At 39.0% G+C, this 13,463-nt stretch overlaps 1 protein-coding gene across 2 annotated transcripts in view; it reads right to left on the bottom strand.

Moving 5' to 3' along the window:
• Positions 1 to 1,622: 1,622 nt before the first annotated feature.
• The window catches only part of LOC149321473 (FYVE, RhoGEF and PH domain-containing protein 3-like), a 130,762-nt gene continuing 118,921 nt past the window's right edge, over positions 1,623 to 13,463 (bottom strand). For both annotated transcript variants that reach the window (XM_089522854.1, XM_089522865.1), the window contains exons 17-19: positions 8,098 to 8,250; positions 5,973 to 6,113; positions 1,623 to 2,862 (exon numbers count right to left, since the gene is read on the bottom strand). In XM_089522854.1, the coding sequence (XP_089378980.1) occupies positions 2,638 to 2,862; positions 5,973 to 6,113; positions 8,098 to 8,250 (519 nt within the window). In that variant the 3' untranslated portion in view covers positions 1,623 to 2,637. The remainder of the gene's footprint in view (positions 2,863 to 5,972; positions 6,114 to 8,097; positions 8,251 to 13,463) is intronic.

Here is a 13,463-nt window from a genome sequence, read left to right as displayed (position 1 = left end):
TGATGGAATAGAAGACATGTTTATTAAATTTACAGATGGCACTGAATTAAAAGGGTAGCTAATACTCTAGAGAACAGGATCATTATTCAAAATGACCTTGACAGTTTGGAGAGCAAGGCCAAAACTAACAAAGTGAGTTTCAATAGGTATAAATGTACGGTGATACATCTTGGTAGAAAAAAAGAAATGCAAAAATATAAATCTTAGGATGCATTCGCACTGCAGAAATAATTCAGGTTGACACCGCATTAACTGCCATGGCTGAATGCTATGGAATTCTGGGAATTATAGTTTTGTGACACATTTAGCCTTCTCTGTCAGAGTGCTCTGGTACCACAACAGCCCATCCTCCATATCTATGGACTTGCCATCCATGGATTTGCGTTTGCAAATGGCAAGTCTGCATGGGAGGGGGGGCGTGGCAGGGGACAGAGGAGAAGGAGGAAGGGGAAGGAAGGAAGAGGATAAGAGGTGGTGGCAGAGACAGTGGTGGAGGAAGAGGAGGAGGAAGGAAGAAGAGGATGAGAGGAGGTGGAGGGGAGTAAGATGAGGATGAGGGGAAGGAAGATGACCAAAAGTGGCAGTGGCAGGGGTGTGGAAGAGGAGAAGCAAGAAAGAGGAGGAGAGAGGAGGAAGAGCAGTGGCGGTGACAAGGAGGGTAAGAGAAAGAGGAGGGAGGAGGAGGAGGAAGAGAGGCAGATGCCTGCCATGGTAAGGTGGGCTGTGGGGGGCGGGGCAGCAAACGTGGAGTCACCATTGAAGACAAGGGGATGAGCATCCGCAGATTTTGGTATCCACAGAGGCATCCAGGACGGATTCCCCACCGATACCGAGGGCCCACTGTACAACTCAAGGAACTCCATAGCATTCAGTCATGGCAGTTAAAGTGGTGTCAATCTGGATTATTTCTGCAGTGTGGATGCAGCTTTAGTAGACCACAAACTAAACATAAGCCAACAGTGTGATGCAGTGGTGAAAAAAGCCTATGCAATTGTGGGCTGCATCAACAGGATTAGAGTGTCCAGATCAGAGGAATTAGTAGTGCCACTCTCTTCTGCTTTGGTCAGACCTCACTTGGAACACAGTTCAAGAGGATATTGACAAGCTGGTGTGTGTCTACAACTGGGCGACCAAAATGATGAAAGGTTTGAAACCACACCCTATGAGGAGCAGCTTAAGGAGCTGGGTATGTTTAGCTTGGAAAAGAGAAAGGGTGACCTCATAACTGTATTTAAATATCTGAATGTGATCTAGAAGACCGAGGAAACTTATTTTCTGTCACTCTAGAGACAGAGACAAACAAATGAATTCAGATTTCAAGAATTCTACCTAAATATTAGCAAGAACTTCTTTACTATTGGAGCTATTTAACAGTGGAATGAACCACCTTGGAGGATGGCCAGATTTGAATTTTTGGAGGTCTTTAGTGGTTTGGTGGGTGTCTTTCAGGAATGTTTTAGGTGTGTATTCCTGTATAACAGGGAATTGGACAAGATGGCCCTTGTGATCCCTTCCAACTCCATGATTCTATGATTCTACATCTGGAGGGCCACAGATTTATTCCCCAGCATTGACTCAGATCATCCTGTTTCGGGTAGCAGACTCAGCAAGCAATGGCATGGATTTTTATTTGCATACATAAATACTTTTGAAAACAAAAGTACACAGGAAACAAATTACAAAATCAGTTTATACAATTATCCTAATCTGAAGACTAAATCTTAGTTAGATCAGGTTTGTAAAAATGCTTAATGTATGGTATTTACAAATTATATAAATAAATCCTTGATTACTCCAAAATGTTAATCATTCTAAACAATAATAAAAAGTTACCTTGCTGGGTGTACTTAGAAATGTTGATTTATTGATATCCCAGTTTGCAGTATAAAATATTTGCTTGCATACCTTAAAAAAGGAGGCCATATAAAGAAATATGAAAAGTGTGGGTAAAAGTAAAAAACCAAATATATTTATATAGATATTATAGATAAATACTTGATATTGGAAATTTCAAAATGTCTTCTGCAATGGCTTCCAGAAGATCTTAGAAATGTACTCTAGTGAAAAAAAAATCATTTCAAGAAAGAACAGTGTTACCAAAACAAATCCCATTGCATTGCTCATATAGGTCAGAGGAGACCATTATTTAAAAAAACACAATTCAAAAGAGAAGACAGGAATGGCATGTCAGTGGCCAGCCACAAGCCTTGTACAACATTTAACTTAAAGGCAGCAACTCCATAATTCACATACTATACACATCCTTCACTTAAACAACAACTGAAAAGAACAAAAATACTGGGGATAAGGGAGCAGGGAATGGATTGTTTTCCAATTACCTGTGAGAAAATTAATGCTTCCTCTTTTTCTTTTCTTTTTTCCTTTGCCATTAATATCAACAAAATCACTATTAACAACTACACTTACTCATTCCATCTAACAAAGCATATGCTGAACAAACAGTACTGCATGTGACAAATGTACAATTAAAAGGGAGATAGGAAAAGAAATCACTGAAACCCCTATACAGACATACAGAAATATAAAGCCATGTAAGTGTTCAAAGTGCCATGAATACAAGGTTCAGGTGACTTCTTTTTTTCCTCACAGATACAGTTTGGACCACATAAAAAGACATTAAGAATTGCTCGCTTCTTCACTTGGATTCTGAGTCTCCCCTTTAGCTGCTTTGGTGAGAATATCCATCCATTTTATTTGCAAGTCTTCATCATCAGCACCGAAATACAAAGTCTGTTGGGACTGACTGAGTTTGATAACATACTTTGATTCAAACTTCTCGCCAGAATGTGGGAAGTCTATTTCATATCCTAATAAAGGTATACTGCGTGGAACCTGTCCATCCTAAACAAACACACACAGAGAGAAGAGAAAAGCAGAAGTAAAAACCCAGCAAAAGCATAATGAAATGAATACAGCATTTAATCAGTTAACAGGACAAAAATTCAGAATAACAATCCATTTTGTTGTTTGATGGTCCTGAGTTTTCTAGTCCTGAATTGGACTTGAAAACAAAACATGAATTGAAAAAAAAAAAGACTTACAGGAGTAAGTACTGTATAGATAAATAGAGCAAGTTTGTTTTCTGCTGCTCCAGAGATGAGAACAGAAACCAATGGATTCAAATCACAAGAAAAGAGAATTCATCTAAACATTAGGAAGTCTTTAAACAAAAGTTGGATGCACATTTTTTAAAAGTGCTGTAACTATGTATTCCTGCATGGCAGGAGTTTGGAGTAGATGGCCCTTATGGATCCTTCCAATTCTAAGATTCTACAATTAGATAGATAGACAGATAGACAGACAGACAGACATGTGTATGTGTATACATAATCGATACCAAGACATTAACCCATCATGATGATTTCGTTCCCTGGCTTGGACCAGCATGCTTCTGTGCAGCTGAGTCCTGGAGCACCAATGATGGGATTGTCTTAAGCAGCAGCTCTGGGAAATCTTCTCTTACAACAGGGATACACACAGCCTGAGGACTTGGGCCAATGTGTGGCCCTCAGCTTCTCCCCTGTACATCCTCAAAACCAGTGGCACCTTACCCATTTTCCCCACAGCCTTAATCCAAAGCTGTTTTCTAGCAAAGGAACAGTTCTCAGAAAGAGAAAAACAAGAGAAACAGTTCTCGGGGGGCCTGAATTATATGGCATGCACAGTGCATTTCAAGAAAGAGCAGTCAGAACATATCTGGGTACAGCCCCAGTTGGTGATGTCTGAGCAGTAACTGAGCAAACAGTGCTGCACTGGGAGGTCACCTGTTGCTCCTGCACAATTCGATGATGGTAAGGTTTTACATTCCATCAGCATGCTAGATGGATCTATATCCATGTATAACATTACAGACTCCTGATTCACACAACATATTCATGATATTGCTTGCCACAAATCACAATGCCATCTACTGAGGTAGCAAACTACATCCATAGCCTTGGTCATGAACAGGCCAGAACACTGCCTTGGGAAAGTGGAGCATTATTTTCTATCAGTGGATGTCATTTGGGTTTTTTTCCACACTAGGTAAGCTTAGCAACTAATGACAGATTTGTACTAGTGTTTTTCCCCTTACAGGATTTGATCTCTTCTTTAAGCAGAAAAAGTAGTAGTAGGAAAATAAGGTCTGCAACTACTGCTACAAAGTTGGTATTCGGTAGAAACTAGGCTACGGGCACTAAAAATGTAAGCTCTGAAGCCTAGACTGCCTGCCTTCAGTATCAATAGTTCTTACTAATCTTATGCACATACTCTGCTAGCATTTGGCAGAAGGGTACATTTCAGAGAAAGTGGTGTTCCTTTAAATTCCCAAAAGCATTTACCCTGTTGTGGCAAAAATAAGAGATTCCTGTGACTTTAAAGGCTAATGCATTTGGTGGACATTAGTCCAAGAAAGCTTTTGTTATAATAAATTTGTTAGGCTCTAAGCCACATCTTTGTTACTATTTCTTTAGATGTACCGCAACAACATTTTTTTTTTTATAATTGTACTTTAGCTGAAGTGCCCTGCAGTTTCCTTATAAATCTATGTAGGATTTCATGAATCAGAGAAAAACTCTACCACCCATTTGGCAACACAGGAGAAACCTACACAGAGATGAACTGAGGCGTTAAAAGTCTCCTGTGATGCTTCTCTTACAATAATAATAGCAGCTTCTTGTTAAACCTACTTGCCTTTGTCCCCTAGCTCCTGGGACTGCAGAGGATGTGCACAAGTTTCTTTCTTTCTTTTTATAGGGGATACACAGTGATTTTCACTACGAATTATATGGAAAAGCAATTTTCCTGCACATGCTGTCTGTTAACACATTGCTGCTATTTATCATTCCAGTTAGAAACCAAGGAAAGATCTAATTACCTTCTTTAAGGAAGAAGAAAAAACTTAAAGAAGCTAATATTTGCTGGGACCATGTACTAAGTTCAAAATACAGTAAGGTCATTCTGTTGTAAAAGCAGGACAAATATCTTCTAATATCAAACACACACTTTTCCCTGCAATTAAAAATGGAAGTAAACTGCACTCCTAAAAGGTTTAAGAATTACTACACATAAAAGAGTCCATCTCATTCCTTGAGTTTTTGTTTGAATCACTCATCTGGTAATGTCATCTGGAAGGAAGAGCAGTGGGACATATAAGGCATACTGGACAGCAAATTGTCAGATAATTCTGACAGCAGAAAACTGATAGGAAAGCATTAACAAAAGAGGCTGACTGAAAGATGGAAAATCCAGATCATGCAGAATCAGGCAGCTACTCAATTCAGACAGGTATCTGGGGCTCATAAGAATCTTCTGACCCATCAGTTTGATATGGAAGAAAAGCAGTTCTCTTAACCCACACTAGGAGGTCATTCAGACATCCTTCTTTTAGCGGGATGATGTGACTAAACCAACCACGTGTTTTGGGTTTGTTATTCACACCATTTATTCATTGGATCTGTACCTCTTCACATCTTTCTCTGTTCAGTTTCTCAGACATGCTCACCAGCCTGTGCCTCCCCCCAAGGGTGCTAGCGACTCCTTGGAGCCGCTGGTTGTCAAGAGATGGTGAGAACAGGGGAGAAATGAGAGAGGGTGAATCCTCCTCTCCCCTCGTTGGAGGGGAAAGACACAGCCAGGCATGTAGGGTTAAATCCCGGGTCTATTCAAATCATTATTCACATTGCCAACGATGTGATTCTTTTTTAAAAACTCAGAAGATAACCCAGGCATCAATTATCCCAAGTTAAGTGGGTTTTTGGCAGCCCCCCACAAACTGAATCGAGTACATTCAGGATGCATGTGAACAATAAAGATTCAACCTGGATTCATCCCAGATTATTTTCACCATCTGAAACCCCCCAGCGTGCCCACCCAAAGTTTTGCAAATTATGATTTTAGCTCATTTCTCAGTATAACATGTTTTTATGTACTCATTTATTTTACTGCCATTAATATGCAGATATTTTTACCTGACTTCCTCCTTGAAGGTATAACACAAAAGGTTCAGCCTTAGGAATGGTGACCCACACTTTACACCAATTTTTTCCTTTCTCTTGGAACAGAAGGTAGCTGCTGAAAATACTGTTTTCCACTCCCAAAATGTTTTGCTTCTATTTAAAAAAAAAAAAACCAGTATCAATTCATACTCTTACTCTGAAGGCATTTACAGTTTATTATACACCTTCACAGCTTATGTTCAAATATTTGCTTATGCATACTGAATGTGCAAAGAAGTACAATTTCCAAGGCATCAATCTTTAAATATACAGGGGTTTAATCATCATCGCAAATAACTAGGATTAAAGGACCCAGCTGTAGGTGCTGAACTACTGTTCTTAGAGAGCACTAAGCTAAAGATTCCACCTCCACAGCAGAAGTTGAGAACAGCAATTAAGATGACACACTTACTTTCATGTTTAAAGTAGGTTGGAGGAGATTGAAAATTAATGAGGAAGCTGGTTCAGCACAAGTGAGTGGAGCCAGATTGCAATGCAGCTGCAAGGATAAATGAAAACTCCAGGTGGTGGCAGATGGGGTGTGTGGGGTCTTGGGAGAAAGGTGATCCCCCAGCAATCAGTTAGAACATACAGTTAGACATATGAAAGCTAACATCTCCCTGTGCAATCGTAACAGTTTGATAGCACTTTAGTTGTCAGAGAGCCATCCCCTGGAATCCTGGAATTTGTAATTTGGTGAGGATCTGAAAGTTATATATTTTCACTCCCCTGAAATACAGTCTTAAGAGTTTCCTGGAACAGAATTCTCAGTTCCAGCATTCCAGAGGGTGGAACCATGACAGTTAAAGTGAAATAATAGTGCAATAGTTCTGTAGTGTGATAGAGCTTCTAACTTAGTCTGGCATTGTTATGATTACTGAAAGAAAAACACTTCTTCCAGGGGTCTTTTACCTGAATAGTTCAAATCAGGCAGGGCTGAATCATACAATAAGGACACAGTTTATGCCTAAATATACAGTCTGAAACATGCATTCCATCAGCACCAATATGTGCGGCAGAATTTTTCATGCAAGTAGTCTGCAGTTCATTCTGTCAGCTGTGTAAAAATGGGTATTAGATTTCGCTGCACTTAATGAGCATGCCTCTCTGAAAATACAACGTTAGAAACAAAAGATATGTCCAATCAATTACCTGCTGGTGGGAGAAACAGCTCAGATCAGACTATATGTATTTTTGGCACATCCTTTGTGAATTTCAGAGACTTAGCATAGAAATAAACATCTAACCCTATTAAAGAGAAACATTTCCCTCTCTTGATACCTAGGGGCTTTATTTTGCACAGCAAATCACGCTTCAGCGGCTTTTAAGCATTTGCATGGCTTTTAGTATTATCACAAAACTTGGATTTTGGAACAATTTTTTTTCTCAAGATTGCCCAATAGCTATGCTACAGTAGTTTTCTAGAAGGGTAACAAAATGTATTAATACCACTTAGTGGATCATATAATCCCTGTACCTCTTGTTCTTGATATCACCAAGCCTTACGTTAGTGGATGCTTTACCTATTGCAGGTGAGTCATCTGAGAGAAATGAAGGTATGTCTACTGCTGTGGAATCTACTGGAAAATCCCAATAGCAGAATTTGATCAGGCCTAAGCAAGCAGCAATTAGGACAAAAAACTGTTGGAGAACCAGTTTTGGCATTACTAGCTGCAAAATTTGGCTAGTTTTAATTTTGTCTAAAAGGATATATGAAGGAAAAAATAATATGAACTGTGTGTCTGGTCAAATGAACTCTCCTGTCAAATTCTGAAATTATGCTGATGAATCTTACAGAAATAGTGACTTTCTTCCTTGCACTCTGATGGTCCAGATCCAAAACCTCCTTTGATATTCCCTTGATGTAGTGCTAATAGTGGAGAAATAAAAGCAGTGGATGCTTCTCTCCCCAGAACAGCATGGGTTGCAAGTGTTGGCCTCTTTCTATGGTCATTGACCTCCCTACCAGTTTTCCTAGGCCTATGGCCTAAATTTTGAATGACTGTGATGTAAGATCCTGAAAGGGTTTTTAACAAGGAAAACTATGCTTTTGCTGCAGCAGCCAGTTGTTTCAGAATTGATTAAAAGGTAAGTATACCTCAATGGCAATCTTTTTCTTTTGTTCTCCTGCATTTTCACTGCCTGAGATGCATGGTGCTGCCGATGGGAGTTGAAAGCAATCTTTACACACTCGATTCTGGCGGCTGTTATCAGCAAGTGTTTTAAATTCAGAACATTTTGCACAGATAACCTGGGTTAAAACAAAAACAAAATATTTCATTCCTAAGTCATTATCAAAAACAAAATCCCCTTACGATTAAAATCAGTTTGGTTTCTGTTCCAGAAAACAATGATACTGAGTCAGTGATAATCATGAAAGGTTTTCAGGCTCTGGGTCCAAGATATTATTCCTTCCATCAATCTTCCCCCACTTGCTCAGAATAAGGGAATTATTTTTGCCACTCTCTGCTATATTCTAAAACCCTACCTACAGAGGAAAAAGAAATTGGGGGGGGGGGGGGTAAAACACACCTACTGTATATGGATTTGTCCTCCTGTTCACTCTTCTAAAATCACAGAGGATTAAATATTTATTAGATTTCCTGGAAGCTCATCCAAAAATAAAATGAAAAGAGCTCTGTTTATGAAAGGTTACTGAATTTCATAAGTATGATGTTTCCTTTGAACCATTTTGAATTTAGGTTTTTTTTCTTTCTCTCTCAGCCAGCATGGTGTAGTGGTTTGAGCATTGGACTATGGCTCTGGAGACCAGGGTTTCAATCTCTGCTCAGCTCTGGAAATCAACTGGATGACTTTGGGATAATTGTACACACTCAGCCTCAGAAAACACCATGATAGGTTAGGCTGTCATAAGTTGGAAGCAACCTGAAGGCACACCACAACAACTTTCTCTCTCATGCACGCACACCAAACATAAACGATCTTTCTCTCTCTCTCTCTCTCTCACACACACACACACACACCACCCAGCAGTTCTATTATTTGGTAATGCTGAACTTGATCCAGTAAGAGCATCAATATTTATTTGCTATACATTCCATGGAATGAATATAGCAACAACTGCTCATAGCAAATTATTTCCTTATCAAGAAACATTCAACAATGAAAGGAAAAGTGAGAGAGAAGATACGTTCTAAACAGGATCTGCATCTGTAAAGTGGTGGATGAATAGCAAGTTACTTTTTCTTAGCCTTCTCACTAACACCATCCAAAAGAGGAAGAACAACACAGGAGAGGAAGCATCTCACAGAGAGATGTTCACTGTGGGTTTCTAAAGACATTTTTGCTGATTCTTTTCTTATTTTGCTATTTTGGGCTGGAGTAACAGCATCCTGTGTTTGAATGAGCAAAATACCAATAATCCACTAAACAGTTAATTGTTTCACAAATTGGAAAGCCATTATGTGATTAAACGGATGAAGTAAGAAGCATTCTCTGAAGATGCCAGCCACAGATGCTGGTGAAATGTCAGGAAGAAACTCTTCTAGAACAGGGCCACATAGCCCAAAAAACACTACAACATGTAAGAGAAGATAATATCACTACTTGAGAGATACTTTAATAATTTTTAAGCAAATAATGATAAGTGAGGCATGCTATGTGAAAGCTCAGTGTACTCTAATTGAACCTTGTAAAATGGATAAAACAGAACTTTTTCAAAGCATTTTCTTTTGTCATTAGAATATCCAGAGGGCTTTCAAGTTATTGCTGTGAAAGAAATGAAGGCAAGAGCTGAACATGAAATCTGAACATAGTAAGAAGGAATCTGACATATCAGCAGAATATCACTTTCTTTTGTTAAAAAAAAAAGTGTGTGGATGCTAAGCATATAAAGGAGATTTGGGTTTAAACGTCAACATCCTTGTAAGCTTTCTGCAGAATTGGCTGAGAGAAACTGGTGGAGGTGTTCTACTTTCTGCTGCTCCTAGGTACTGTTCCTGGTTGCTACAGCTCCTCATGAGACAGTCCGATTAATCTGTTTTTGAAGATCAGACTGCATAAAGACCTTAGTTCAGCAACCAAGTACATGCTTTTCCTGGAAAAAGCCCAGGATTCAGTCATTTTTGAGTGATGTAAGCAAGCAATTCAAGCAAATTTAGACAAGTCACAACTAAAAGAAAAGTATGATCATGCAGAATAAACATTCCTCAATAAATGGAAGAAAAGAGACATAAACCTCAGCCCTCCCACATGCATTCACTTAACAACACCTAGACCAAGGATGGCTCAGCTGATTGCTGCCTGAAGCAAATGGCATCATCCCCTTTCTCCCCAAAGTCAAGGTGCACAGTATCCAAGGACAGTTTTTTTTAAAAAGTGCATGGGGTAGAAAATATCACTAGCCTCTCCCCATAGGAATACAAATATAATGAGAACTAACAATCTGTCTCCTTTTTGTGATTATAAAAATATAATGCTTGAGACAGCTGCCTCTCTCTAAGACTGCTCTTGATATGAATATCTGCCAGACAGACTAAAGGTTATAAGTATGTGTATGTATTTGTGTGTGAGTGCATGCATGCACATATTTGTTTTACATGCCAGCAACGTGCAGTTATTCAGAACAACTAATAATCAAGGTAGACCAACATGTATAAGTCTTGCTTGGTAATCAATGGTGATCCTGGGGAAATACAGCCTGTACATACTAAAAAAGTCATATTAAACTTCAAACAGCAGAATGCTGAATTGGCAATGTTTCATTGCATAATTAACTAAATGGTGGATTCAATAAGATAGCAAACTTATAATACTGGAAATATAGAGTGGTGATAAAAGTGGCTATGATTCAAAATGAAAGATACTAATGGGATTCGGTGAAATGTTTTCTTTAGGATAATGATCTGTTTTGCCATAGATCATCAAACAGAATAAAATATTTCCTTCTGCTCAAAATTACTTGAGTATTGATATCTTTCATTAAATGGGTCCTGGAAAAAGCAAGACAAAAATTTATCTTTAAAAAAAAGTAGGTATTTTTTCATATTTGACTGACATACATATCTGGAAAGATGTTTTTAAATCATCCTTGCAGCAAATCCTACAGGGTGGAACTGACTGAAATTGACAAGATTTCAACCCTAGCCAGCACAAACATGGAATTTGAGGATACTTCAGGCACTTTGGGTAAAGTGAAAAATATAGCAGACCCTTCTATTTCTAGCCCATCAATAAGTATGACTCAGCCATCCTCTGTAACCTACTATACATCCCATCTGAAGTTACAATGTTATTATTTAGGGATACAAGGCAATTAATTCACTGTGATATTCATTTACTTTTTGAAGGACATGTTATGTTGTGGCATACTTGTGAAGGACATGTCATGTCAAACTGTTCATAAGATTGCTATTTGTTGGTGCTGTTGTGTCTCTTTAAGTTGTTTCTGACTTAAGGAGACCCTAAGACATGGCATTTTCTTGGCAAGATTTGTTCAGAGGACATTTGCCATTGCCTTCCTCCAGGGTTAGGAGTATGTGACTTGCCCAAGATCACCCAGTGGGTTTCTGTGGCTGAACAGGGGTTTGAACCTTGGTCTCCAGAGTTCTGGTTCAATAATCAAATCACTACACCACACTGACTATCAAGATAGCTATACCCACTTCTCAACAATGAAGAAGCCACAGATAAAAAGACAGAGACATGAAACCAGACAGATATTGTGAAATATTTCCTGGATTCACATTTCTGTAATTGCTTGCGCAAATACAAGCTTGTCTGTGGGTGTTAAGCCATTCATGTGTCTTACTGCACCATCCACTTTAACTCAACCTTTTGATGTTGCTTTCTTTGTATTTTTTTATTAAAATAATTTATATCCTACCTTTCAGAATACAAAAGCTTCTGTAAAGCCAGTTATATTAATCCTCCAACCGTGCAACTGATACTGAATTAATTAATACTGTTAAAATAAAACTAAATTATTCCATTCATGTTGGTTATAGCAGCTTTATTGAGGGAATATGGCAAAAGCCAAGTACAGCTTAAAATACCACCATAACGTAAGTACCCAGTCTTATTGGCTTTCTTTGAATTGTGTTTGTCCAGGAGAGTAATATACACTTAATATAAAGTCTAGTTACAACAAGAATATAAGCATGTCAATGGTTAATAGCACAGTTATCTGAACCTTTGCAGTCTGTTTCTTCATTTCAGATACATATGAGACTAGTTCCTATTCTGTAGGGAAAACAGTCCAGTTCTTCCAACAGTCTCAATGATTAGAGACATCTTTCAATGGTTCATGAGCAAAACATGGGTAAAATGGGCATTGCTAGGAAAAGCTCAAGAAAAATAATTTGTACTGGAATCAATGGATCTTGGTTGCAGGTTCCACATATAAATGGTGCTTAAGCAATCAATTCTATTAGGGTAGTTATCTGGATGATGTGGTATGTTTCTGATTAGGATAAACACAAAAGTTCACTGAGGAAGTCATTCATGAAGGGATTTTGGTCAAGCAGAAAATGCCTCTCCATAAGTCGGAGGTTCCTGGCAGTGGTCTAGGCAAATGTGAGGTAGTGGAAACATAATCAATGAGAGTTGACCAGTCCTCAGCTTTTTGGATGGTGATCATAAACCTGATCTTATCACTAAATAAACCATCAACTTTTGTCCTGCGCTTTTGTTACTCATTTATACACCAAAGAAAACAGTGCTTAGAATTACAGAAATTTTATCACAATCATTCTGGCCAGTGCAAGAACTGAAATAGATGCCCGACGGAAGACAGGAGATTTAAATATGGAAAAATGATGAGCAAGAGTTTGAAATACATGGTTACTTGAAAAACCTTCCTACACCATCAACTCCTATAATGGACAAAGGTAAAATCACTTTCTTGGCAGAAAATCTTTTAAAAACAAAACTAAGCTTTTTACTAAGTGGAACTAAGTGAAAGCCACACTCATAGCAATTAGAAAGAATAAATCACCAGGAACAGATAACATATCAAGAGAACTGCTACAATCCACAGAGACAAATTCAAGTATTTCTAACTAAAATCTGCCAACGAATATGGAAAACAAAGCAGTGGCCCACAGATTGGAAGCCATCAATACATATTCCCATCTACAAAAAAGGGACACACAAAAGACTGCAGTAATTACAGAATCATTGAACTATTTTCCTATGCAAACAAAGGCCTTTTACAGATGGGCCTAAAAGTGCGCGCTCCGCGCATGCTAGGGTTAGAAAGGGGCATCCTTTTTGGATGCCCCCAACCCTAGGACACGTGGAGCGCGCACAAGATGGCGGCGGCCGTTCCACATGGCCGCCACCATTACTACGTCCAAACCGCGCTGCCTCTAAATGGGGCGGCGCGGTTGTGACGTAGTGGGGCTTCGTGAGGGCGCCTAGTGCGCCCTTTCCACGGCCCCGAAAGGAGCTCCGTTTTGGAACTCCTTCCAGGTTTGCGTCGCTGGGCGCAGCCTTTAGATGGCT

The sequence above is a fragment of the Sceloporus occidentalis genome, unplaced genomic scaffold (genome assembly GCF_023333645.1).
Source record: "Sceloporus occidentalis isolate IW3139 unplaced genomic scaffold, rSceOcc1.0.p SCAF_1, whole genome shotgun sequence".
Taxonomy (NCBI): Eukaryota; Metazoa; Chordata; class Lepidosauria; order Squamata; family Phrynosomatidae; genus Sceloporus; species Sceloporus occidentalis.
The sequence above is the reverse complement of the archived record's forward strand: the minus strand, read 5'-3'. Positions and strand labels throughout refer to the sequence as shown.